Below are 27583 nucleotides of genomic sequence, written 5' to 3'. Positions count from 1 at the left end.
TCTTGTAAACTTTAACCTTATAAAGATCAAATTAATGTTGTATTTTTAAGTAGATTTATGCGTTTCAACAGTCCCCCAAATGCATAAGTAGTAAAAACGTATTGCCCAGCTTTTAGCTCCATCATCTAGTCTCATTCGTTTACTGGAGGACCTTTCTTCAATAATGAGTGTATCCTGTCACTAGTCACTGGAGTCAAAGGATGAAGACAGGGACTGATTTGACTGCACAGGAGAAGCTTGTTACTTAAAAGGAGAAAGATAATATGTTAGTTCTGTGCTATGACTTGCCAATAACAGTCTCTCCTAATAAACAGGCAACATTTTAAAATGCGTTACGTTACTTGTACCAGCACTTACATGTACCGCTCTGATCAGGCCAACTAACTGTGTATGTCTAACAGCAATAACGTAAAATAGTTGTTCGTGGTACCGTAATCACTGCATAAGGTTAAAATAAGGAAAACAAAGACGCGGCTGTTTTTAAATGAGATGTTCTGCCTTCCCCATTGGCTTCTTCTTCGCGCAGTGTTGAGCCAAGTTACCGCTAATCCCACAGCGCCATCTACGTGGCTTCAATAAAGATGCAATGGCGGCGTGGACTAATTTGTCTAATTAATGCTGTTGGACACATTTAGTCTTTTTCGTGAGCTTAACAGTAGCAAATATAGAGTTTATATAACATTCCAACGGTTTACATAACATAATTTAATTTCTATAAAAATGTGTCAGCTTATGCCCCATTGTGACGTTACATTATTAAACGTTTAAAAAAACAAATTAAGCGGATATACCAAAGCTAAATACAGCTGAAAATCAAATTAAGCAAGATTACTGACATCATTTAAACTTTATCATTACCACATTGAGATGAAAAAAGCACATTTCTCCAACATACTGACTTGCCTATTCGATATTTCCGAGTTTAAACCAATTAAATAACACAAAGTTCAAAAAATTACAACATATGCATTAATAGTAGCACAATTATTAACATCAAATATTAAACGTATGTTTTAATAAATTAAAAGAGCTTACCTTTTGGCGCAAGGCAAAAGAAAATGGCGAAGAGAGAACTTTTGCTCTGGTCCTCGGAGATGGCTTGAGGGGCGGAGCTTAACGGAGTAAATTTAACAATGCAGAATTCAACTCCAATCATTTTCACCAACACTAGGGGGAATTTTTCATTATTTGTTGTTAAGTTAACTCCTTAAGAGTAAATGGAGTGTAACACTGCCAATTTTACTGTGTACGTATAGATGGCTAATATCCACAAAACGCTGCTTACATTTCTTTGAACCAATTCCTAATTTCTATAAAAATGTGTCAGCTTATGCCCCATTGTGACGTTACATTATTAAACGTTTAAAAAAACAAATTAAGCGGATATACCAAAGCTAAATACAGCTGAAAATCAAATTAAGCAAGATTACTGACATCATTTAAACTTTATCATTACCACATTGAGATGAAAAAAGCACATTTCTCCAACATACTGACTTGCCTATTCGATATTTCCGAGTTTAAACCAATTAAATAACACAAAGTTCAAAAAATTACAACATATGCATTAATAGTAGCACAATTATTAACATCAAATATTAAACGTATGTTTTAATAAATTAAAAGAGCTTACCTCTTGGCGCAAGGCAAAAGAAAATGGCGAAGATAGAATTTTTGCTCTGGCTTGAGGGGCGGAGCTTAACGGAGTAAATTTAACAATGCAGAATTCAACTCCAATCATTTTCACCAACACTAGGGGGAATTTTTCATTATTTGTTGTTAAGTTAACTCCTTAAGAGTAAATGGAGTGTAACACTGCCAATTTTACTGTGTACGTATAGATGGCTAATATCCACAAAACGCTGCTTACATTTCTTTGAACCAATTCCACACAGGCAGTGCAAGTGAGCTGAAGCTCTGCGTCATTTCGGCAGCGTCATGCTGATGTTAGATACTCATCCAGCTACTGAAGAGGGTGGAGGAGGATGGAGAATACTTTGTTTTCATTGCCACAATTTTATACACCTGCTTAAATCAGATTCCCCATAACCCATTTCATCTGGCACTCCACATTTCCAGGATTTGAAGCTTTTACACTAATGTTCAGTGGGTCTGGTTCATTTGGAATGAACTCTCTGCCAATGACGGTTGGACAGTAAAGTGCTTATTCAAATTCAAATAGAAGTGGTATAAATGGTTTGGCGTAGACATATAGCTGGAATGAAATAAATGGTCTCTCTCTTCGTCTCGCTCTATCTCACTTTGTGCTGTAGTTGTGGTAAGTGAGTGATGTGCTTGCTGTTGTGGGATTAGTGAGAAAAATAGGGTCATACTTGTTCTTATACACTTTTATTTGGCTTTTTTATTTGCCGTTCAAACCAGTGGTTCCAAATGAACGTATGTTGAATTGAATTGAATATTTACATTTAACATTTAAATTTATTTAAAAATAATTGAATTTTTAATTATGCTTGCCCATTTCCCCTATTTTTATATGTAGATTACTTTTTCCATCATCTAAAACTTAATCTTTAATAACAATTAAAAAAAATAATGATGACCATTTTAAATGTAATATTTAAAAAATTACAGAATGAATATCCATTTTCAACTATACATTATAGTATTGTGATTCAGTTATAACATGTTAAAATAAATTATTTTAGAGTTTTATTTTATTATATGGAATATGTAATTGTAATATATTTTATTTAATAAATGTTTTATTGAAATTGAATTATGCATGCTCATTTAGCTTATTTTTACATTTGGATTACCTTTGCAGTCATCTAAAAATCAAACTTTAATAACATTAGTAATTTAATGAAACTGTAAAATGTAACAGCAGATCTCTATGGGTATGGATATCCATTTTTCATACTATACATTACAGTAGTGTGATTTGGTTATAGCATTTTATTTATTTATTTATTTTAAAGAGAACAGATTTGTTCTATTGGTCAAGAACAACCTAGAAACCATCTAGTAATTCCTTAGCAATAAGAACCTTAACATTGTGGCACAGACTTTGGAATAGGCAAGCATCAGTAAATGTTTCTGAAAAGCTTGAAATGTATATTTATATGCGCTGTTTACTTGCTTGTTTGTTGTCTTAATTGTTGTGTTTAAATTACTAATCTTTTGGAACTGGGTGGAAGTCAGCTTGGAGACACATCAATGTCCAGGTCTCGTTAGCTTTATTGAATCAATAAACAAGACCTTAAATGCCCTCCTCTTCCTTTCTCTTTCTTTAATTCTAATAACACCTGTGATGGATGGATTGTGTAAGGTGGCTGTCAGCCAGAGGTCTAAATAACACTGTTAGGCACGAAGCCTCTGCCTCTCCACTCAACCCTTCGCCTCACATGACCCAGACCTGTCAGCCTGCCTTTCCAGCGCTGTCAGGTCTCTGGAATCTCATCAGAGATGCTAGAAATCTGCCCTAGCATCCGCCACTCCGCGCTAGCCAGGCAATTGAAGCTGGAGACTTAACCATGGCAGGGACTTCAGGCTAGGAATGGCGCTTCTGAGTTCTGGAATGTGCTTCTGTAGTTGCGTTAAAGAGCTGGCGAAGGTTTAGCCGCCACTTCCGTCACCCTCTCATTTCTCATGCCATTATCTGAGATACTGTCTCTTTATTACTTGCTGACTCTCTACCTCCTCCATATCCCTTTCTCATTCAGGACATTTGGTTTCCGAAACCCTGCCCGAGGGCTGAGTTTAGCTGGCTGGAAAATGCACTAATCCTTTTTAGAGTGCTTCCTAATCCAAGCCTATTGAAGAGAGGAATAGAGATGCACTATTCTACGACACATGGACGGATTCCATCAGCGTACTGTACACAGACTCATCTCAAGTTTTCAAGGGCACCCTATGCCTCTGAGCAGGGGAATTGTAAATGCATGAATCAGGGAATTGAAAGGAACATAAAACAAGCCGATAGAAGGCTAAAAACAAGGAGACAGAAAGAATTAGAGCATGTCTCCGGTCCTGGTTTCAGTGTGGTAGTTTTGTTGCTGACAGGGATGGAAAAAGAAACTCAATTTCCATTCAAGTTCATTTTCACTCTCTTCTCTGCCTCTCCCTGGTGAGCCTCAGACAGATCATTGCGGTCTCCATGGGGAAGGTTAAGATTGTTGGTAATTTTGCACCTAAATTGATGTTGGACAGGGAGGGGAGAGGATAAGAAAGTGATCCTGTCCACCATGTTCTTTTTCCTTCTAAGAGGTAAGCAGCTGCATCCACAAACACTTGCTGGCTCACTTTGTGCTTTAAAAAAACTATTTTCATAGTTTACTCACCCTCATATCAGTCCAAACCTGTATGACTGTATTCTGCAGTACACAAAAGATATTTAAAATAATATTTCAAATGCTTTTGTCCATATAATGAACACCAGTGGGGTTCAAAACCACATTGAATTGATCATTTTAGGTAAACCTTCCATTTAGGAAACTGTCTAAAAGAGGTGACCCAGCAGATGGAGGCTTACAGCTGATATTCTCCAGCTCTTTTAACATTGCTCCCTTGATCAGAGTTTTTCACAGATTTCCCACAAGGTTGTCACTTCATAATACAGTGTGAAAATTTTCATTTTTTCATTTTCCAATGAATCTTTCTCTAGGAAATCACTTCTATAGGTGTGAACAGAGGTCTTAAAGGGATAGTTCACCCAAAAATTACTCACCCTCATATAGTAAGACCTTTGTTCATTTTAGGAACACAAATTAAAAGGGTCATGAACTGAGAAATCAAAATTCCTTTGATCTTTTGACAATTATAAGAGGTCATTGTACTACAAAAGTTTCAGAACTCAAAACTTTCTCATTAGTCTAAATACAGCTTATATTGAATTTATTTTTGTTTTCTTTGCGCACAAAAAGTATTCTCGTAGCTTCATAAAAATACGGTTGAACCACTGATGTCACATGGACTATTTTAATGATGTCCTTACTACCTTTCGGGGCCATAAAACGTTTCAGTTCTGTTGCTGTTTAACCAGGCTCGGATTCTCTCGGATTTCATAAAAAATATCTTAATTTGTGTTCTGAAGATGAACAAAGGTCTTACGGGTTTGGAACGACATGAAGATGAGAAATTAACCCTCTGGGGTCCTAGGGTGTTTTGGGGCATGGAAAAGTTTTGACATGCCCTGACATTTGTGCTTTTTTCAGTTGCTTACAAACATTTGAATGTCTAAAGTTTAATAACACTGTAATCAGCACAAACTGGGCTGCAATAATATGTGAGCAGCATTTATGTACGTGATTGTGTTTTTGAGAAAACAACGTTTATGCGTGCTTAGTGAAAAACTACAATTTTAAAGTCACTGAAATAAGGCCATAAAACACATACAGAACATTTGATCACAAGATTTTTGAGAACAGATCTTGAAGTCTAGAGTTTTTGCTTCAAAATTATGTGAAAATCATCTTACTCATTCACAGAAAACAATATATTGATTTAAATTTTCTAAGACACTTTTTGTGTAGAAAAGGTATATGCGAGTAGGCGTGAATGATCATGCATAATGCTGTGATTCACACCTGAGAAGACAAAGGCCTGCATAATGAGCCTTTCAGTCAGGTGTGTGACAGAGGGAATTGCTACAAGAAAGAATGTGAGGGAAAAAATAAATTTGTATATTTTTTGTTTGTAGTTTATTTAGAATACATATAACTATCACATAAAATAACTCATGGGAGTGTGTGCATCACATGGTCTTAGCTGTGGTCCAGGCTCTTGTGCGGGGCAGGAATCTCAGAGCCTGTGGAACATGTCAGCGTCAGTCTCTGGTTTCCATGACCAAGTGGGCTGCTTTGCTTTGGCTCTCTTTGCAACAGGTTCTTTTACACTGTTATTCTCACATCTGAAATAAAAAAGCAAGCATGCTGGAATGGCAGAGGATTCCCAAATCCAGGTGTGAAAAACTTGTTGTATCTTTCCCAAAAAGACTCATGGCTTTATTAGATCAAAAGGGTGCTTCTACTATATACTGAGCAAAGGGTCTGAATACTTAGGACCATGTGATATTTCAGTTTTTCTTTTTTAATAAATCTGCAAAAATGTCAACAATTCTGTGTTTTTCTGTCAATATGGGGTGCTGTGTGTACATTAATGAGGAAAAAAATTAACTTAAATGATTTTAGCAAATGGCTGCAATATAACAAAGAGTGAAAAATTTAAGGGGGTCTGAATACTTTCCGTACCCACTGTATGTCTGTCGATGCATCACTTATTTACAGCTTACTTGACACGTTTACACATCAGATGATCGCAAAACGTCTCGCTGCTGTGTTTGCTGTGATGTGGGCGTTTACATGCGTGTGTTTCACGTGGACGATTGTAATAACAAAAGCACGATCGGCGCGTGGGCACGGTCACATTAGCGATAATGAGGGCGACGGCCAAGATTTGACATCGCGTTGGTTTCATACGGATTACTTTGTCACATAATATTTGTTTTCGTCATGACTTACTTCGTTTAAAAGTAGACATGCTAAGCTTTCTATAGATATGTCTCTCATGTGTGTGTGTCAAATATTCGCTGAGTTTCAGTTCATTTTAGTGGCGCGTTTCAAACAGATATGCGCGGAGAATAGGATGGCTAAAAGCACACCCTGTATATTTTCTTTATTTTGCAAAAGCACAATGTTTTGTTGATATTGTGAGTGTACACAAATAAAAGTAGACCCTTTACAGATTTAAATGCTGTATTACTCTTATATAAGTACGGTCAAGTATGAAGGAGCATTTTAGTTCTTTTCGCGGTCATCATTCAAATCTGCAAAAAGTTCCGCTCGCGGAACTGTCAACCCCAGGAGGTTAATGAAAGAATTTTCATTTTTGGGTTAACTATCCCTTTAATGAATTTAGGCCAGTTGTGGCATCGGTATGACGCTGATGTGTAGCCAATCAATTAACACTTTGCCACCGCCATCTTTTTACACATTTATGGTTGAACCATCATTTATGTAAAGGCACACAAGGATGCTTGTTATTGCATCACATGTTCGCATTCTTTTCCCCAACTACACATCCTTTGAGCTCGTCATTGTGACTCATGGCACTTTAAAAAAATACTGAGACCGTCTGAATCAGTGTTCTTGTGTTTTTGCACCTCGCTGTGCTGTGAAAGGGAAATTAGCTGAACAGCATCTCTGTTAAAAAAGCTTTCTCTGTGGTAGGGAACTCTAATCGTGCGGAATAAGGTTTCGGGTTTATAAAGCCGTAGATTTGATTTGGTCACGAGGTGCCGAATGAGTAAAATCTGATTGTGAAACATTACGTGGGCTCAGCTATGAAACAAAGCCCAGGATTGAGTCACTGTCCATTACCGTTGCAAATAAATGAATGGGTGTGTGTTCCCCACATCATTTAAAGAACAAACACTAACTTTTTACAAATTGACAGGCTCAGGCTATGCTGTCTACACTCAGGAGTAAATGATAGTTTGATTGCTTTTATGCTTGAATAGCTGCCAGAGAAGCGACCTTGGTGTTTTTCCTGACTTTAGAAGGAAAGCCTTTTTCCTTTTTTTTGTCAGGAAGGACTGTTTGTGTTTGGATTGAAAGGTTGTGTTATGGTCCTATGACTTCTTTTGAAAATCACTGTGTAAAATAACTGCCCCTACCCTTGACTGTGCCACGGCTTCGTAATGATACCCACTAAGCCCTTGAGTTCAGGACACGGCCACTGATCTGTCTTTTTGACTGCATGTGGGTGTCTTTGAAAGTTGTGGATGGGAATATGCAAATCAAAGCAATATCACAGCAGACCTCTTACATGGGGAATTTCAAGCAAGAGTTTGTACATTACACAACCTCATAAGGTCATACAGCCACTCACTTTGAATCACTTCCAGTTGATCTTAAGGAAGTCCTGTGCAATTTGAATAAAATGTTGACAAAGTAATGGGGTTAAGGCTTGCAGTCTAATTTTGCGGTCACATTTATTGTAGTTCAGAAAATTGCAATACTATGGAGCCCGTAAGGGGACGTAATGATGGAAAAAAATATGAAGTGGGAGGAAAATGTTCAATGCGTTTGTGGTGTTTCGCAAAATGTTGTGTTCCCTCAAGTGTTGAGTTCGTCTGAGAAACTTTGCGTTCACTTGCAAAACCTTTTGTGAATAAGCACTACATTTCTTGGGGAGAGAACGCAAAAGTATTAAAAAATTAATTTTCCTCAGTTTCTTTCAACTCCATGTCTCTTTAGGGGCTCTTTTTAGTAAAAATCCACATGATCGGGAATTTTGTGAGGGCAAAACATTTTCCCAGGCAGATTTCGCATCAGGTTCAGATGTTCAGATGGGCGAATTCACCGCTTTGACCAACAGAAAGCTGCTTGGTTTGAAAGTGACTTATTTACAACAGACAATGGACCTTTTATCAGATTAAATTTTGTTGGAATTAAGCTAGTGTAACTCACATTACCAGTTAAAATCAGCACAGAAGATACCAAACTCGAGTTTACCTTGCTACCACCTGACTAGCCATCCTGAGCCATGGCAGTAACATCTTCTTATAAATGGTGTGCATAAAATCTCTTTTTACCATAGGCAATTCCCTTATGCAATACATTACAGCTACAAACAACCTTCAAAACGAGCCGATATAAAAACTGTATTGTTTATTCATGAGGTGTTCCCGGCTATCAACCATTTGTCATGATAACTGTCACCTCGCCAAAAGACAAAATGCGGAAAATGACTCTTTATTGCAAACAAAGGCTTTACAACCTCAGCATGAAAGGAATTTGTTGCAATTCGGGCTATTGCCTTTCATATGAGCACACACAAATGTTTCATTAGACTGGCTGAATGATGTTAATTGTGAGGAAAAGAAAATCAAACCACCTGCTAGGCAGGTTAACTAGCTAACGTGGTTGTTAGCATAAAATCGTTTTGATCTCATTCACAGCTTGAGAGAGATAGATAGATCCTGATGCATGCATCTGAATAATACATTTCTCCTCTATGTGATAAAGGACTTCATCCTGAAAGTATGTACTGTAATTCCACATGCCCTGGAGAATAAATGCAGTCACAATTACAGTGCGTTTTGAATTACTAGTACACAGCAGGTTTTGTGGAAGCCTGAGAGAGTGTTTTCACGTCGTGTATTTGCTCAGTAATCAGAAACGAATCTTAACGACCTGCATAATGGCCTGCCAAGAGCCCCTGCTTTCAACCTGTGTGGACACCTCCCTCCTCAGCAATTATTGATTTGATGAAATACAATACATCTAGAGCCTTAATCAGAAGCTATTGTTGCCCACCTAAGCTTTACACATTTAACAAGATCACCAAATTTTTGAACTTGCTCCTTGTGTTCAGACTTCTGAGTATAAGACTTTATTTTAAACCTCTGATTTGAACATGCAGATGTTTGGAAGAATCTTCTTAGTAAATCAGTTGAAAACTTGTGTTTCAGCTTAATTTGTTTGCATCATCAATCAAAAATCTTTCTAGATATTTGCTATGACATTTTTACATGCCTTGTTTTCATAAATAAAGACTAATTATTTTTACCTCTACAAATTAAAGTGATCAAATTCAATTATATGGTCTGTTGATTTAACTTTTTTTTATTCATTTAGTGTATTTTACTTCTTGCGTTTAACAATTTGGTTGCACAATTTTATATGTATAATATTTTATTTATTTATTTATCACATGACTGTGTGAACTGAATACATTTTGTTTAATGCCACTGATTCATTTAGAAATTACCCACTTGACTAACTTTGAATTATTGCTTGTAGATGCTCAACTATTAATTCAACTGTGCCTTTTTCTTCTTTTTTCTTTTTTTGTTTAACTTTTTTGTCGGTGGACAGTTACAGCATATTCTTTCTGTTTCTGAAGTAACTACCCTCAGCTTCGCCATAGTTCGCCACGCTGCACAGCTAAGCTAAGCGAGTTAAGCAGTCATTTAATATGGACTTGGGCTAATTGTAGTGTAAGGCGGAGCGGTGTTTCTGATCAGTGGAGCGAGGAGTGGAGCGGGAGCGGGGAATGGTGAACTCGGAGCGGAGCTGGAGCGGAGTGATTATTGAATGCTTGGAAGCGCGGAGGGGAAATTGTTGCCGCTCCACTCCGCTCACATACTCTGGTCCTGAGCATGAGTGCTTAGAGGCCAAGAGCCTGAAGCATATTCATTAGTGTCATTTTCCTGTTTTGTTGTATGTCATGTTCATGTGTGCCCAATAATATTTGTGTATGTTTTTGTGTAAAATGGCAGATGTAATGAAAGCTCTGGTGAAGCGAGGTCACCGCCTCAACACATCTGCAGTCTCAAGGGCTGTCTGGTCCTTTTCTTTGGTCCCTATCGTCCTGTTCTCCACTTTGTCTCAGAGAAACAATGAGCTCCAATAGGACACAGATGAATGGAGAGAATAGCTCTAGCAGTGCACAAACAAAACCCAGAGCCAGCTGCAATTTCTTTAGACAGTGAAGTTCATCCACACCATGGCACAGAGCTGCTGAGATGTGTGCAGTACTGTAGGAACCATCAGTGACAAGCATAATAAGCTATTTATTTATTTATCACTGTCGCCTGCAAGAACTAATTAGAATTTAATTAAAGGATAAAGATAATGTGTCTGTATTTGGGTGCATTGAGAGCTCTGTTGCGAAGACAGCACCCCTAGAATTTGTCTGTACAAGCATGGACTGAATTTGAAGTGAGCTGAACTGAATGTGAACTGGTTGTAAATTGGGCAATGCCTCACTGTTCACTAGTGCAAACTCTCTCTTTGTATCTTTAGACATGGGACACGTTGTGCCGGGGAGGTGGCGGCAGCAGCAAACAATGGCGTCTGTGGAGTGGGTGTGGCCTACAATGCCAAAATCGGAGGTGAGTGAAGAATCCGATTGATAGGTGGTTAGAAATTAGCATATGGTAATAGGATCAATCAGATAGGTCACGCATTAAAACTATCCAAGCATTCTCTCATTTCCTGCCCTTTGTGCATTTAATGGCTGATGTCGTCATGCTGCTATGGACTAATCTCAAACGCTTTATCTTTCAATTATAAAACACATCCATTAAGGTGAATATCTCAGAAATATCTTGGCTATTCCAGTCACATTGAGTGCATTCAGGGCCAGACCGCTGCAGGCACACACAAATTCCATATCTCTTATTTTAATAGTCTTTGTAGGAAAATATTTCTCCATCTAGATGAGGGTGATTAAGGCAGAGGGCATTGCCTGAGCCTGCATGTGATTTCTGTGTTTCTGTGTGTGTATCTTTGTAATAAGAGGATAAGTCTGTCCGTGTGTGTGTGTGTGTGTGTGTGTGTGTGCCTACTTAACCATATTTTGGGGACAAATTTTTACCCAAAAGTGAGCTAAACCTGACAAAATCTCCAAAAACCTCCCTTTGGGGACGACCTCATTTGTAAAACTGGTATAAAAATAAAGTAAACAACGTTTTTTTTTAATTGTAAAAATGCAGAGAGTTTCCTGTGAGGGGTAGGTTTAGGTGTAGGGTTGGTGTAGGGTGATAGAATATATAATTTGTACAGTATAAAAACCATTATGCCTATGGAGAGTCCCCATTTAGATAGCTAAGTAAACGTATGTGTGTGCGTCTAAAGACAGCAGATGTTGCCGATCTAATTGGCCACTGGGTCGTGTGTGTGTGTTTGGGGGTGGTGTTAAGTGTCTGAATCCTGTTGCTAGGATTATTATTAATCAAACAAATGGCCACAGAATCATTCTTATTAATTAGATTCTTTAAAATTCTGTCAACTTCATCAAAAGGAGTATTTTCCTGATTTTATTTTAACATTTTGCAGTGACTATATATACTATGGCGTTTTAGTCCTACGTTAATAAAAAAAAATACGATATTAAAGTCGTCATATTTTGAGAAAAAAGTCAAAAATTATGAGAATAAATTCTTAGCAATATGAGAATAAATTCAAAATATTTTGAGAGTAAAGTCAATATTACGAGAATTAAGTTGTAGCAATTACGAGATTAAAGTTATAATATTTTGAGAGTATAGTCCGTATTGGGAGCACCGGGATTAATTCATATGTGGGTTTATTAGCAAAAATCATACCATGTGTCATATACTTGCAGGGACAGTATGCTTGGAAATAATATTTCACATCTTCGAATGCATTCATTATTTGTATTACGCCAGCCACCCAATAATAGCAGTAAGCTTTGCAAGTCATCTACAAGTTACACAAACCATGTTTCTGTGATAGGTTAATGATATAAAAATTGGACGGGATTGGTTACATCTTTGTAATGGTCAGAAACGGGCTGTTTCAGATTGCAGTCTTGAGGTTGTCTTTGGTACACTGCAGTTTGCTCAGCAATGGTGTTGACTGATGAATTTGCATATAATTTGTCTTTAAGCATATTAAAAACACTCATTGGTCTAAATCCTTCTCCATATAGTTTTATATTTAACATCGAATATGTTCTGGATGGCTGTGCATTTGTCTTCATGCAGCATTTTTGCTTTCAGTGGCAGTAGAAAGTTTTGTGCTGGAATCTTTTGCACATTCGTTTAGGGGCAGGCAATATACTAGTTAACATAATTAACCGAAATTATTTTATTATTAATTTAATTAATTAATAGAAATTTGTTAACCGGTAGATAATTTGATTTTAAGCCATTGAAACGCAATCAGCAGCGAGAGAGAACTCATTTGGCATATTTGCTATAGTGCGCACTGTCTGAGAGACTATTTCTGAGACGGTGCTTATAGTCATTTTTGCTGCTTTATAGGCCTTGAAAGGTTAAATACACACACTTGTATGTGTCAAAATGCCCATCTTTGCAAGTATCCTCGTAAACACAGTAATTTAGGTCTTAAGTGAAAGCAAACAGCTGAGAAAGAAAACACATGTGTAACAGTACATTGGATCCGGGCAGCTCTTAAAGTGACAGCATTCCTGCTGTCTGTCATTCATGTTAATCAAACAACAAAAGAGAGAAAATCTCTCACTGCTCTTGTCTAAATCACTTTTGTAACTTTAGAGAATAAGAAGAAATATATATTTAATTTATACAGTGAAGAATATGCTGTGTTTTTATATATTTGATTACTTTATACAATGTATGTAGCATTTCTTATGTATTTGTTCTGTAGTTTGTTTGTCCTATTGCTTGTAATTAGTTTCTTATTCTTATTTCATCGCTGACTGTTTGCTTGTCTTCAGTGAGCTTGAGTTTTTTTGTGATGTTGACACTGGTGACAAGAATTATGACATTTCTAATGGTATCAAAAATGTTGATGTCATAAAGACCTTATTTAAAGCAAAAATAACTATGTCGTGATATGTATCGTTACCATGACGTGATATAAGATTTTGGTCAAACCGTCCACCCCCCCTTCATTAATTGTTTTTCCATTCTCCCTTCCAAATGTCCATCAGGCTTACAGACAGTACATTTTCACAAAACCGATTTTTCCTGTCTCTCTGGTATCTTCATTAATGCTTTTTCTATCTGCCTCTGTTCTGCATGCAGGTGTGCGGATGTTGGACGGAGAGGTAACAGATGTTGTGGAGGCTCAGTCTCTGAGCTTGAACTCCCAGCACATCCACATTTACAGCGCCAGCTGGGGCCCAGAGGATGATGGGAAGACAGTGGATGGCCCTGCCAAACTGGCCAAAGAAGCTTTCCTGCAGGGGGTTACTGAGGTCAGTATAGACTGGAAGAGATTTTACCACTGGAGGTCTCCGTACTGTTGGTTGCTGGTAGGCGCTAAATCACTAGACATGTCTACAAATCACTCATGTCACTGAAACTCTCATTGAAAATGAATGACTTCCAGTCACAGTGTCTCCTCAAGTCAGTGTTAGTGTGATTGCTCACGTCAGGTCATCCGAGCAGATTTTAGATCAGCTAAATGTGTCACAGCTGCCATCGACTCCCATCAGCACCTCTGCTAGAGGAACCGAGCTGGACAGGGTGAGCTGTAGAAGATGTCATCGCCTGTTTAAATGCATTTACGGAGAGGGAATTGAGAAGGATGTGCGCTTTGACAAACACAGGATTACAGAGAATACTATATTTAGGGAGATTACTGTGATCTTGGCAGGAGATGAGCATTTGTTTTCTGTTTTCGTTTTTGATATGTTAAATCTTTCTTGTGTGGCACACATACGCTTATCCCTTGTGATTTTATACCTTGATAGAGTTTCAGCACACACACATCGCACTATGAATATGAAAATAAGTTTGTTTTTATCCACGATTCAAAAATTAGACTGTCTTGTTCCTTTCACCTATTTCTTTTTTCTTTTTCAAATGTTTTTGTAAGTGTTTTAATTTAAAGAAAAAGTAATAAACAATAATAAATATATATTTTTATTTATATTTATAGAAAATAAATTAAAATAAATGATTTTCTATTTTATTTTCAAATATAATGTATTCCTGTGATGGCGAAGATTTTCAGCATCATTACTCCAATCTTCAGTGTCACACGATCCTTCAGAAATCATTCTAATATGCTGATTTAGTGCTCAAGAAACATTTCTTATTATTATGTTGAAAACTAGATTTCAAATAGAAATCTTTTGTAACATTCTAAATGTCTTCACTGTCAGTTTTGATCAATTTAATGTGTCTTTGCTGTATAAAAGTATTAATTCCTTTAAAAAAATCCTTGAGAACCCTAAACATTTGAGCAGTAGTGTATGTACAGTTATGGATATAAACAAACCTCTAAACTTAAGCGGGTAAGTCATCATGCACCATTTGTACTACAGACATGAATGATGCTTCAAATCGTGTGGCTTACTGAGGAGAGGCTATTACTGAGTGGTATTATTTTTCTAAGAAATCAGACTTGCAATTTTTGCCCGGGGGAATGATAAACACAATGAAAAAGGAACTTGTAAAAATCTAGACTTTTCTACACACATCTTGTTTGTTCATTTCAGTACTCTTTTCATTCCACTTTCTATTATAAACCTTCTGCCATCAAGTATTTTAAACCATATGCTCACAACTTCTCCTCAGACAGAATGTCACAGCAGCATTGAAAATGTGTTGAAAATTCAACAAAATTCATCCCTCTTCACCCCCATGAGTGTGTTGACGCATTCTAACAGCCATGCAGGAATCTTGCGTTATCTTCATAATAATTTAGTAAAATATCATTAATGGAATTAAATTCAAACCACCTGCTTTCACCTCACACTGCAGAAATTATGAGATTTGTCACAGCGAGAAAAGAGCATGTAGTGTTTGACAGGCAAAGAATCTGACCTTTTTAGGATTGCTGCCTACTGCGAGTGCCGCTTCTGCTTCATCCTGAATCCTGCTTGGCAGGGGAGTAACAGAATACATGTAACGACGTTGCGTAATCAGGATACAAAAATCTATAAACTGTAATCCGTTACAGTTACATCAAAAAATGAAGTATTCAGATTACAGTTACATTTTGTAAAAAGTGGGAATACTATCAGGATTACATTTGTTTCATTTAAAATTAAATAAATGAGTATTTTGACATAACGCTATATATTTAGCGCTGCATAGTTCCTGGTTCTGTTGACACCCGTTGACTCACGTGAGCCGCCTGCCGGTGCGTGCGCAAATAACACCCGTCTACAATTATTCTCCTCAAACACTACAGTAAATTAATTACGATGCTTCCTGCTGTGAAAAAAAGTTTTCATGTCTGGAAATTTCACAGTTATTTTGTTTTCAAAGAGGATAAAGGAAAAAACATAGTCGTACAGCGTAAGCTATGCATGAAGACTCTTACTTTAACAAAGGCTACTCAACCAACTTGAACATTTGCAAGTACGAGTCCCACTAGCATGGAAATCATCATGTTAGCTAAAATTTCGTGTTTGTTAGTGATTAAAAATTCCATGGTGTGCATGACTGCAGTTGTGTGTAAGTGTTCTAGCAGAAAATGAGCCTGAAAATGTAAAAATTAACGAGAGTCCCCACACCCCGGATCAGTCAATGAAATAAAGATCATAGCATTTCACATGCATTTCGATATGTAGGCTTATTTTAAAATAGACTAATATGTATATGATGTAAATTTTTTAATGTTGTGTATAAAGTCTATTTATTTTTACTTGTACATGGTAAAGAAATAAGAAAAAGAAAACTGTAATACTAAACTGTATAGCCACTCGATGTCTGCATAGCCTTTTATATAAATATACGAGCTGTAATATCTAGATGGTGAAACAAGACACGATTTTTAATAGTTTCAAATAGTTTTTACTATAGTTTTTATTAGTTTTAATTTTAAAGTCATAGTTCAATAAAAGTACTTAGATATTGCTTTTCTGACTTATTCACATATGTAACTTGAAGTAATCCAAAAGTAATCAGATTACATTACTTTTATATTGTGGTACTTGGATTACGTTACTGAATACTTTTTTAATGAAGTAATTTGTAACTGTAACGGAATACATTTTAAAAGTAACCCTGGTCCTTGGTAATCGCAGACATGCTTTTGTCAGAGCGTTACAAAAAGATTCCATCTTTTGTCTGGGTGAATAATGGCACTTTGATACAGCCGTGCAGAATGAGTTTGACTGCTGTTAATTTTGGTGGGATTTAAAATTGATTTCTCCCTCTAGTAATTTACTTAAATTACGCATCGCATAAACATCTGCCTCAGTGGTGCGACTCTCGCTTTTTGTCTCTTTGCACTTTATCCCTTTAGCTCTTTATCCCCACTTTTATCATTCCTAGAATTGTGCCTCTAAATATTTGAAACCAGATTGCGGCATTTCAAAGAAACAAACAAACCGTTTATGGCCACAATAATCCTGAGTCAGTCAGCTGTGAATATTACCCATATGGACAGCATAAGATAGAACAGAAACTTTAATCATATTCTGCCGACTTGCTTGACTGCAGCGAGAGAGGAGGCTAATATATGAGAAAAGAAACGTGGCGCTTTGTCAGCTGTCCAGCCATTATTGCTAAAGCATTAAATACAGCAGATTTCAGAGGTCACGGTATTAGTTTGAAATTAATCATGACAGCCATAATTGGCTTGTTCAGTTGGATTTTTGTGGGCTATTGTAATAGAGATGAGGCGCACAGACACTACACAGATGTTTGATTCATAAATACATTTGTCTCACACAGCCAGACGTTTGATTTGCATAAAGACTATCAGCAGCTAATCCGGGCGAAGAATCGCCCACTTGTATTTTTTAAAGATTTGATGCCACAGACCTCACAAATCCCATGATTAGTTCTACCTCAGAACGTTTGTATCAGCCCAGCAACTTGTAAACATCAGTTTGTTTCCAGGAGGAATAAACCTTTGCGTTAAGTCTCAAAAGGCCAGCCAATCAGTATGGAACAGGCAATTTTTAATTAGTACTTGCCAATTATGTGAACGGACTGTAGGATGAGACTATAAATACATTAGACAACTGGTGTCTATGTTTATTGACATTATCGTTCAAATGTTTGGGGTATTTTTTTTTTTCATCTTTTTTTTTTGAGCAGCAGTTTAGTATATTAGTATAATTTCTGAAGGATCATGTGACACTGAAGACTGGAGTAATGATGCTGAAAATTCTGCTTAACCATCACAGGAGTAAATTACATCTTAAAACATATTCAAATAGAAAATAGTTATTTTAAATTGTAATAATATTATACAATATTTATGTTTCAGCATAAGAGATTTTAAAAAGCATAAAAACATACACACCCCAAAATTTGAATGGTAGTGAAAAGTACTTTGTAAGGAGTAATTGACCAGGTTGTATGCATCTGTTCTAGGGTCGAGGTGGACTGGGCTCTATCTTCGTGTGGGCATCAGGTAACGGAGGGAGAGAGCGGGACAGCTGTAACTGTGACGGATACACCAACAGTATCTACACACTCTCCATCAGCAGCACCACACAGTATGGCAATGTGCCGTGGTACAGTGAGGCCTGTTCCTCCACCCTCGCCACCACCTACAGCAGTGGAAACCTCAACGAGAAACAGATTGTACGTTCGTATGAGCAAACAAACCTCCATACCTGTTTAGCATAGTCACAAATGTTAGTCATATGATAATCTCATGCAGAGGCATTTTTGTAAATATTTTCATAAAGGAACACACTGCATCTTCACATATAAAGTCTTTTATTTTTGTTATCTAAATATCCTGAGTTTAAATGTTAATATTTGCAAATATGATAATTTATAATTTAATATTTATAAATATTACTTTTTAAATATCTTTTTGTGTTAAGCATAAACATTAAGCAAAGTTTCAGTTTAAATGTATTAATTTTTTTATATAATACATAAAATGAATATATAAAAATATATATATTCAAAGAATTATTTTTTTAAGTATACATTTAAAAGAAATTAATACTTTTATTCAACAAGGAACTTTCTATTCATTAAAGAATCTGCATCACAGAAGGATCATGTGACACTGAAGACTGGAGTAATGGCTGCCAAAATTCAGTTTTGCCATCAAAGGAGTAAATTACCTATTAAAATAGAAAGTAATTATTTTAAATTGTAATCATATTTCACAATATCACAGTTTTTACTGTGTTTTACTGTTTTCAAATAAATGCAGCCTTGGAGAACATTGTAAAATCTTACAGACCCCACATTTTTGAACAGTAGTGTGTGTATAACTAAATATGTACACAATATATTTTCTGAAAACAGTTAATTCCTTATGCAGTTTTACTTTTCAAGTAAAATTATCTGGTTGTAAAGATGTTTAGATATGTTTACTATAACAAGACAAAACATTGAGTTGAAAAAGGTTTTTTTACAGTAGATATTTTTCAGTTATATGTGCAAATGCTTACAAAAGCCGTCAGATGTGTTTATTATCATAAACACATACACACACTCTTCTACAACCATGTCTCATTAAAGGCACCAGAAATAGAATGAATTCACGTTTCTGCATTGCAGCATTTACACGTTAACACCACACAGACATCATGCCCCCACACAAAACACTGCCGTTCTCAGTTGTAAGCAGAAATGTAAATGTCAGAGCAAACAGCCCGTGTGTGCCAAATTTTCTGCATGGTTTAAATGGCCACGTCACGACTGTACACGGGGAAAGTGAGTGATGGAGTGCTGCCCCATTCAGCGTGCTGTGAAGATGAAGTGTCAGGCGGTGAAATGATTTCCACATCTGCTGCTGTGATTTCCTGTGGGCTATATGAAAAAGAGCTTTCTGAACGTCATGCCCTAAGGAGGCAAAAAAAATCAGTTTAGAGCAGCGTCTGAAAACTTCCCAATCACAGGTGCTGCTGCTGCATGCCATACACATCTGCTTCTCTGCCCCGGCGTTTCCTCCGAGAGTGGAAATGAGAAAAAGGTGTTTTTAAAAAAGAGCTAAGAGAGAAGCAGCATAGAAATTAGACCAAGTGAAAGAGAGCAAAAGACATAGAGGCAGCAATTTTTGAATACCAAACATGCTGCATTGCAGTTTCTTTGGATCTTATTTGCAAGTTTTCCCCTCGTTTTCAGTTACATACCTTCATTTTATCAGCATAAGCTGTATTTGAGAGTGCATGAGCAGGCGTTTTAATTAGGGCAAGCTAATTAGGCCAAAAGATGCCTATAAAAAGAAGATGCCCTTCACAAGTTCTAAAAGTCATTACATTGAATCATCTTGATGAGCATCTGGGCTATTAGTTTGCACTGTGGCTGTGTTTCTAACAGAATTCAGAAGAAGTTGTTTTAGAAAAATCTTGTCAAGTACGCACACTCGTCGTTTTGAAGAATTTTGTAGTCATTCTTTTCTGTATAATTAAAGTGAATGAGGACTGGGGCTGTGAAGCACCATAAAAGGGGCACATACAGCTTATGTAATATTTAAGTCTTCTGAAGTCATATGATAGCAGTTGTGTAAGTCAATATTCACTAAAAAATGTTGTTGTCCGTCTTAGATCTCATTGCCGCTTTCATGATTCATGAATGTTTTGTTCACTGGAATTGGAATGATACTGTTCAGTTATTGATTCATTCATTGATCTATGATTTATGAACAATTTGTTCACTAAAATTGAAATGATCTAGTTGGGTCATTGATTCAGTGACCTGATTCATGATTCATTAATGATTTGTTCACGGGAACTGGAATGATACGATAGTTGATTCAACAGTCTAATCCTGAGAAACTAACTCAAAACATGATATGTTTTAGATATTTTTAATGTAAAACATTTTAAAATCATTGCACTATTCCCAACATTCCTTAATTTTATATAGCTAGCAAAAAAGTCTAGCTAGCTAGATATTCAAACTGATAACTTGTGAGTCTTTTTGACTAGTTGAATTTGGTTCACACTCACATTGAGGGGAAAATATGATTTCTTGTGCTGTGGGTAGTTAAACAAACTATGAATCTCTGATGCGCTCATTCCTGTGAAAGTGGTTTCAGACTCGCCAGGCAAATCTATCTTTGCCAGCTCATTGCAAGTTCATCCAAGATGTTTCAGACGGCTTTAGAGTGTTTGTTTGCTTGATGTCAAGTCTGTCCCAGTATGTGTGACTGCGATATCTCCCCCTCTCCCTCTTCTGAGGCCCCCTGTTCCATTAGGATGACAAAGGCAATGACAGATTCAATTTAAAAATGGACGCAATCTTGCCGACAGAAGTGGGGTGGGATTTTGAGTATGTATGTGTCTGTATGTGTTTAAATCAGACTGAAGGGATAGAGACAAATAAAACAAAAGGGAAAGTGTGTGTGTGGGTGTCTGGCAGGCACTCACCTGTGTACGCTCTGATGGATCTGTAGCCTCGGGCTGGACGTCCTCTCATCCTGTCCGTTGTCAATCATGCAGGCATGTCGCCGTGTCTCCTGTGGCGTGATTAAAACACCAAACCCTCCTGTGTGGGGTGCCAGCTTATTAAGTCTCCCAAGCTGTCACACATCTCATCACAGAAGCTGCAGTGAATGAGGTTTTTCTTCCCTCTCAGACTCACATTCTTGTCAGGCAATTTGACAGGCGCCTTTGGCTGACAGACACCCTCACATCTTATATATAGCTACAACCAATGTCCTTCCAATAGCTGACCAGTAACACATCTGACCTTTCCATATATGTGTTTTCATCTGTGCAGGTGACAACGGACCTGAGGAAGAAGTGTACAGACTCGCACACGGGCACGTCCGCCTCGGCTCCCCTGGCCGCTGGAATCATCGCTCTCGCTCTGGAGGCCAAGTGAGTGATGACAACAATGACACCTGTCTCTACGGACAGACATACACACACACGCTCTACGCACTCCTGCCCATCATTCCCCCTCATCGGTTAGACTTCATTACCCCTTGTGCATCATCTTCAGCCCTCTGACATCGCCTTGACATTGCTCATCCCAAAAAATGAAGGAGAGATTGAGAGAAATGGGTGATGACTGCCAGTCAACACTCCTCGTTCAGGGGACGATTGACCCCATGGCCCATATACAACATCAAGTCATCATGCTCGATTAAAATGTTTTTGGAGGCATTTTTTATAAGAACCTCAATCTCTGTTGTCTTTCTGTCACAACTCTGCTCTTTTTCATCGGTTGGGAGTCTTTGTGATGTTGCGCTGTAGGTGACTTTTGAACGTCTGGGTGTAAGAGAGACAGTCATGCACATTTTCCACTGAAATGTGTGCTTGTGCAGGAGCCAGTGCTTGGCCAGGGGATCTGTGAACCTCTCTCAGAACTACGCTGTGATTTAAAATCAAATCATAATTAACCTGTATTGTAAAATCACATCTATATTATATAAAATAGCATATTTATTTATTACATTTTAGACATGTATTAACTATATTTAAAAATGTATAAAGTTTAATTAGCGAAATTTATTAAAAACCCATTATATAAATATTTATTTATATATATATATATATATATGTTTTTGTTAAATGTGAGCCAAAATCATCACAATTAAATTCAGTCTGTGTGCATTGAATTTATTTATTACACGAGTTTCACAATTTGAGTTGAATTACTGAAATAAATGAACTTTTCCACGACATTCTAATTTATATATATATATATATATATATATATATATATATATACACAGACAGATATATTTTCTATCCATCTATATATTTACAAGTCTCTAATGCTCACCAAGGCTGATTAATTTAATCAATTATACAGTAAAAACAGTAATATTGTGACATATTTTTAGGATTCTGTGATATGTATCAATAGGTCAAAAGAACAATTTTTTTTTAAATAGAAATCTTTTGTAACATGTATTTGCTGTCACTTTTGATCAGTCTGATAATTTAATGTTTACTTGCTGAATAAAATACACATTTCTTTCAAAACAAAAAAAACTTGCTGACCCCAAACGTTTGATATATTTACTTTTATTTATATAGACATATTTACTTATTTGTTATTATGTTACAGTTTTTCTGTATTACAGTTATTCTGGATTTTTCTGTATATTAGGGCTGTCAGTTTAACGCGTTAACTTAATTAGTTATGAAAAAATAATGTGATTAAATTATTTTAACACAGTTAACGCACTGGCCCCGCCCCAGACCTGTACATCATCTACATTCCATACAGTTGCCCGTTGACAACTATGATGCAGGGCAACAACTCCATAAAAGCAGTTATGCACTAAAATTCAAGATATTGGGGCAAAAAATGCCCTTGTATGAGTTTTTGTCTCATATTTATATCATATGATAAGCGATATCACACGAGCAGCGAGAGCAATATAACACGAGTGCTGTTTTTGTCACTAAGAACACGAGTGCAAATGTGATTTTATACAACAGTTCAGTAAATAAGAAGTTAATATTGTGCTATATTTTAAACACAACATTGTGTGTTTTTGTTCAATTTTGCCAAAGAAAATATTACCTATAAAGCCACAGCAGAACTGTTGTGCATCTCCGCGCAACACTTTCTGAATGAATCCTCGTATTGAACGAATCGTGTGAACCAATGATTCAATAGTCTATTCATAAAGTGAACCGTTTACTTCATTCCTGAATGAATCAGCCGTTTGAACGAATCGACTGCTGGTAGTTTTAGTTTCTTCTTTAGAGTATCATTTAATTTATTTAAAAATAAATAAACATTAAGGGATAGTTCACCATAAATAAATAAATTCTGTCATCATTTACTCACCCTCATGTTGTTTCAAACCTGAATTACTTGGTTACAAACTTTGTTTAAATGGTAACAAAGCTGTTTTGGTCACCAATGACTTTCATAGCATGAACAAAAAAATAATGAGATGTTTCTCAAATTATCATCTTGTTCCATACTTACTGTTAGGCTGTTGTAGCCTTAAACATTTAATACAATAATAGCTTTAAATGATCTTTTGTGGGTATTTTTACCCTGTAATTAATTAGATTAAAAATCTTAATCGACTGACAGCCCTAATATATATATATATATATATATATATATATATATATAATCTCAAAAATGATATATTAAATATATAATAAAGGAAAATACGTTTCTGAAATAGCTATGCGGAGACAGGATTGTCCGCCATCTGAATGCATGTCTCAGTGCTTCTATTGTAATTTATTGCTTATAATAGGAGTGATCCAGTGCTGTTTTGCATAAGTGTAGCCATACTGTTGTTGTTATGAAATCTTTAAGTGGGGAGGACATTATTCCACCCCCTGTCCATTAATAGATTCCTGGTTTGAGTCCAGCCAGTTTAAAGGCTCTGGCATGTTTTCCAGCACTGGCACCTCATCTATATAAAAGGATATCTGTTATCTGTGCAAGTCTTGCCATGTACGACATGAGAATTTCAGTAGTCGTATATCTATTAATCACTATATGTAAATCTCTACATCTGTGCTGTGGCTTTAGGTTCATTAATCGTGCATGTGGCATTATGAATATACATGCTAAGTCATTTATTGTGAGGTCAAAAATATTGAAAGCTTATGAAATGGATCCCCTTCTTCATAAATCACCCTGAAAAATATATGGACGTCAGAGCAGGATATTTTTCATACTGTTCCACGGCGTACATTTACGCTAAATCCATCTCATTTGGGTGGAAATGGCTTGTCGTGCACGTATTTTCAGCAGTGCTTTATGTCCAATATCAGACGTGGTTTGCCCTGAAATACCCTGCTGAGAAATAATAGGGCTTTCCAACCTTGGCCGTGGGTTCCACAAGTCCCAAAAGCCACTTGTTTCTGCCATGTAGAGCAACAGCCGACAAAACTAATAAGCTTGAGTCGTGAACCAAGGAAATACAGTTATAAATTGAATCTGATATTGCTGTTTTCCCAGTGCCACAGATCCGTCCATTTCCGATTACACCCGGCCTTCAAACAACAGCTGCAAAACCTTTGACACCCAGCAGATCTGCATTGGTAAGACACACACACACACACACCTTGGACCAAAGGGCATACAAATAAACACACACAACCCTTAACAGACAAGCTTTTAAAGGTGATGACATTCATGACCAGAAGAAAATACTGACATATTCAATAATTCCCATAGCAAAACCTCTCTGTCATATAGAAATTTTCATATGTCTCAGTATGATTACACCATTGTGCTTATGAATATTAATATGTTTATGCGTATAAATATTGCAAAACACTTGAGAGTGATGCCAGAGAGGTTTAAATTAGATAAACTGTGCATTATTAATGAAGTAGAACATTTTTTAAATCCTGAGCCTCTCCTTCATGAGAGGTCGTACCTTGCCAAACTTCAGAGGGCAGTAAAAAAAAATTAATTTGTTAATCAAATGCTCAAGTTTATTATTCATAGTTGCTATAGAGACTTTATGATGGATTTCTCCATCATGGCACCATATTGTGCCTGCAGTACTGCAGATTGCTCAAGGACAAACTTTGCTGAAAAGTTATTTCACTCATTTTTCATATGGTGTTCTTGAATTGTTACTCTAGGCAGTACTGAATTTTACTAGGTGAATAATCTGTTCTATTTGGACCAGAAAATGAGAGCAAACATGAAATTACCTTATTACCTTTATGGTCCTATTCCAGAAACACTCTCCTGGCAATTGTGCAAATGCAAACGTGAATGTTTAGCTCGTGTATTGAATGTGTGCAGACAATTTCTGTTGCATCAGAGATGTTGCAACAGCATCAGCAAAGTGAACCATAACAGCATGGAATTAGATAACACGCAAACCTCTGCCTACGAAGAGCCTCCGGCACCGATTCAGAACAGTGGGAATCACAGACAAACAAGCGATCGAAATGCTGAACTGAAACGCAGAGCTCTTATCTGTCAGTCAAGCTAGATTCAGCACTGTCTTAGATTGATTTGTGAGCTCTACAGCAGAAATATCTTGATAAACATCACATTTATTATTTTTTTGTTACATCATAAAAGTTGTATCCTAACATTTGACTTTACTGTAGTTTTTAAGATCATTTAGGTTTGTTTTGTCTGTTCTATCTCTCAGCTAATTAGCATGTACCTTCACAAATGGCTCAGTGAGTATCTATTATGGGTTTTCAATAGCAATGTTTGAACAAAAAGGAAACTTTGTCCCAGAGGTTATTTTATTGATTTTCATGTCTGAGTTTGACTTCTAAACTTGTCTGTACTAACACAAAGAAGCCTCAAGAGAAAATGTGTCATATATTTCCCAAAAGGTCAGTGTCAACGCTGAGACATGAATTCAACTCCTATTTGTGGAGCTCTGGTTGGGTCGTTTTTTTAATAATCATGTGACATTTGAGTGCTATAGAAATACAATGGCACTATAAACCATACAGTTCAACTGATCCAAAAAGCTAGAATACTGCCTACATAGGTAGCTACCTTCTAAGGCAGCATGCTAACCGAAAGAGGAGCTCATAAATAATAGATTTGGAGAGCCCTTCATAGGCAGCCACAAAGGCAACTCAACTCATAATTAATTTAAATAGAACTGACTATAGCATGCTTCTAAGCTAATGATGCAATACTCTAATAAGAATAAAAATAATTTTACAAATTGGGTAAAAAAAAAAAAAAAAAGGGGTAAAATAGTTTATTTTATATATTTATCATCCATACTTCGAATAAATAACTCAATATAATTAATTACCTTACTGTTTAAAAGTTATATATATATATATATATATATATATATATATATATTACTGTATTAAAAATTATTTCAAAAACATTCCAAAATCTTACCAACCCAAAACAGTTCAATCTTATTTTATATTAAACTACTTAACTCTATTGAACTATTTATTAATTACATTTAATTATTATCCATAATATGTCAGTATATCTTCTGTATTACCAAAGGTGTCATCACTTTGTGCTTGAACCACTACAGAATCAATATTCCATGGATGAATTTTTCCACTAAGCTTGTCGCAATGCATTTTGGGATTAGCTTATACATGCTGAACGCTGGCTTAGAGTGATGCATCTTAGAAGGCAGCATGATGTTGCTACCTACCTTTTGGATCACCGAAACATGTCTATGATGCCTTAAAATGCGGTCTCATTAGATGTGTTCGCTAGAACACATCTTTCAGCATTGCATTAAAGCATTTAACAGTTTTGTTGCTGCTGTCAATACTGCAGTCATTAAATTAATTACAAACATCTGTTGCGTTCGTCTTCATTTAATCATATTTAAAAGTACTTGGAAATCTGTTGAAATATTTGTTTTTTTTTATTAATGCCAATTTGCCATAATTCACATGGAGATACGCACCATCGGTCTAAATGGATCATCGATATTTCACGTGCACTTCATAGGACGGCAAACTTTCCATGTTTCCATGACGGCAAAGGAAAACTTACATGTTCCAGCTCCCAGAAGAGGGAGGAGAGAACTAGTTTATGGAAATGGCACATTTAAAATGCTTTCCATAATTAGTTCAGCTAGGAGGAACGGGATCTCATATTCAGCGCTGGAAGCTTCTGCCTATTTGGCATTATAAGTGAGACTGATGCTGCTACATACATACTAATTGAGCAATAAGACAGAAATATGGATAGTCCAGCTACTCATGTTGTTTCTCATCTTCACTGCTCTTCTAAGGGAATATTGGAAATATTTTTCCCTCGTGCTCAGCTCACTCCCATTGATTTGCCATACGACCGGCAATGTTACAAGCGTGTCTTTGACTAATAGTACAAGAATCAGTGCTGCTGTCAATTTGCACTGTCGTATTTTTACTTCAAGTGCTGCGAAAATCTGCTGAGTGCACCTTATTATCCTCCTCAGATGTTCCACAATTGTTTAATAGGTTTTATCAGCCTCGTTAATGGGTAGGAGAGGTGCAGATCTTCAGTTCCTGCGAGACAAGGCACTATTTCTGTTCTTTTAAAATGATTCTATTAGGCTGAATTTTGTGATGTAATGTGTTTGTCGTGTTCTTTGAGGAAAGGCACAACATGCTCTTTGGAGGTAAAAAAAAAAGAAAAAGTTGCTGACATTCAGAACGAGTAGGTGGTGCCAGATAGTTTGAACTAAAGCTTGACTTGCATCTGAAGCAAATATAAGGAATTTCAGAGCTGGTGTGAGGATGCTTAAATGCTATCGAGTGACAAGTGCAGCTTCATTTTGCAATAAGCATATTGTTTATTCACTCACAAATATGCTTTGATCTTATTTCGGTGAAAATTCTG

At 36.5% G+C, this 27583-nt stretch overlaps 1 protein-coding gene and 1 long non-coding RNA gene across 2 annotated transcripts in view; one reads left to right on the top strand and one right to left on the bottom strand.

Moving 5' to 3' along the window:
• Positions 1–21443, top strand: part of LOC107564611 (furin-like) — a 143851-nt gene extending 122408 nt beyond the window's left edge. The window contains exons 7-10 of the mRNA XM_016249738.1: positions 10770–10858; positions 13499–13671; positions 17756–17968; positions 21074–21443. Of these exons, the coding sequence (XP_016105224.1) occupies positions 10770–10858; positions 13499–13671; positions 17756–17968; positions 21074–21178 (580 nt within the window). The 3' untranslated portion in view covers positions 21179–21443. The remainder of the gene's footprint in view (positions 1–10769; positions 10859–13498; positions 13672–17755; positions 17969–21073) is intronic.
• Positions 9779–25901, bottom strand: LOC107564612 (uncharacterized). The gene is made up of 3 exons (XR_001606258.1): positions 25048–25901; positions 23794–23795; positions 9779–9790 (listed from the first exon to the last, which is right to left on the bottom strand). It is a non-coding gene; the product is annotated as an uncharacterized lncRNA (long non-coding RNA).
• Between the last annotated feature and the right edge of the window lie 1682 nt (positions 25902–27583).

This window comes from Sinocyclocheilus grahami, unplaced genomic scaffold (assembly GCF_001515645.1).
Source record: "Sinocyclocheilus grahami isolate Dianchi unplaced genomic scaffold, SAMN03320097.WGS_v1.1 scaffold950.1, whole genome shotgun sequence".
In the NCBI taxonomy this organism is placed as follows: Eukaryota; Metazoa; Chordata; class Actinopteri; order Cypriniformes; family Cyprinidae; genus Sinocyclocheilus; species Sinocyclocheilus grahami.
Note: the sequence above shows the minus strand (reverse complement) of the source record. Positions and strands in the feature narration are given on the sequence as shown.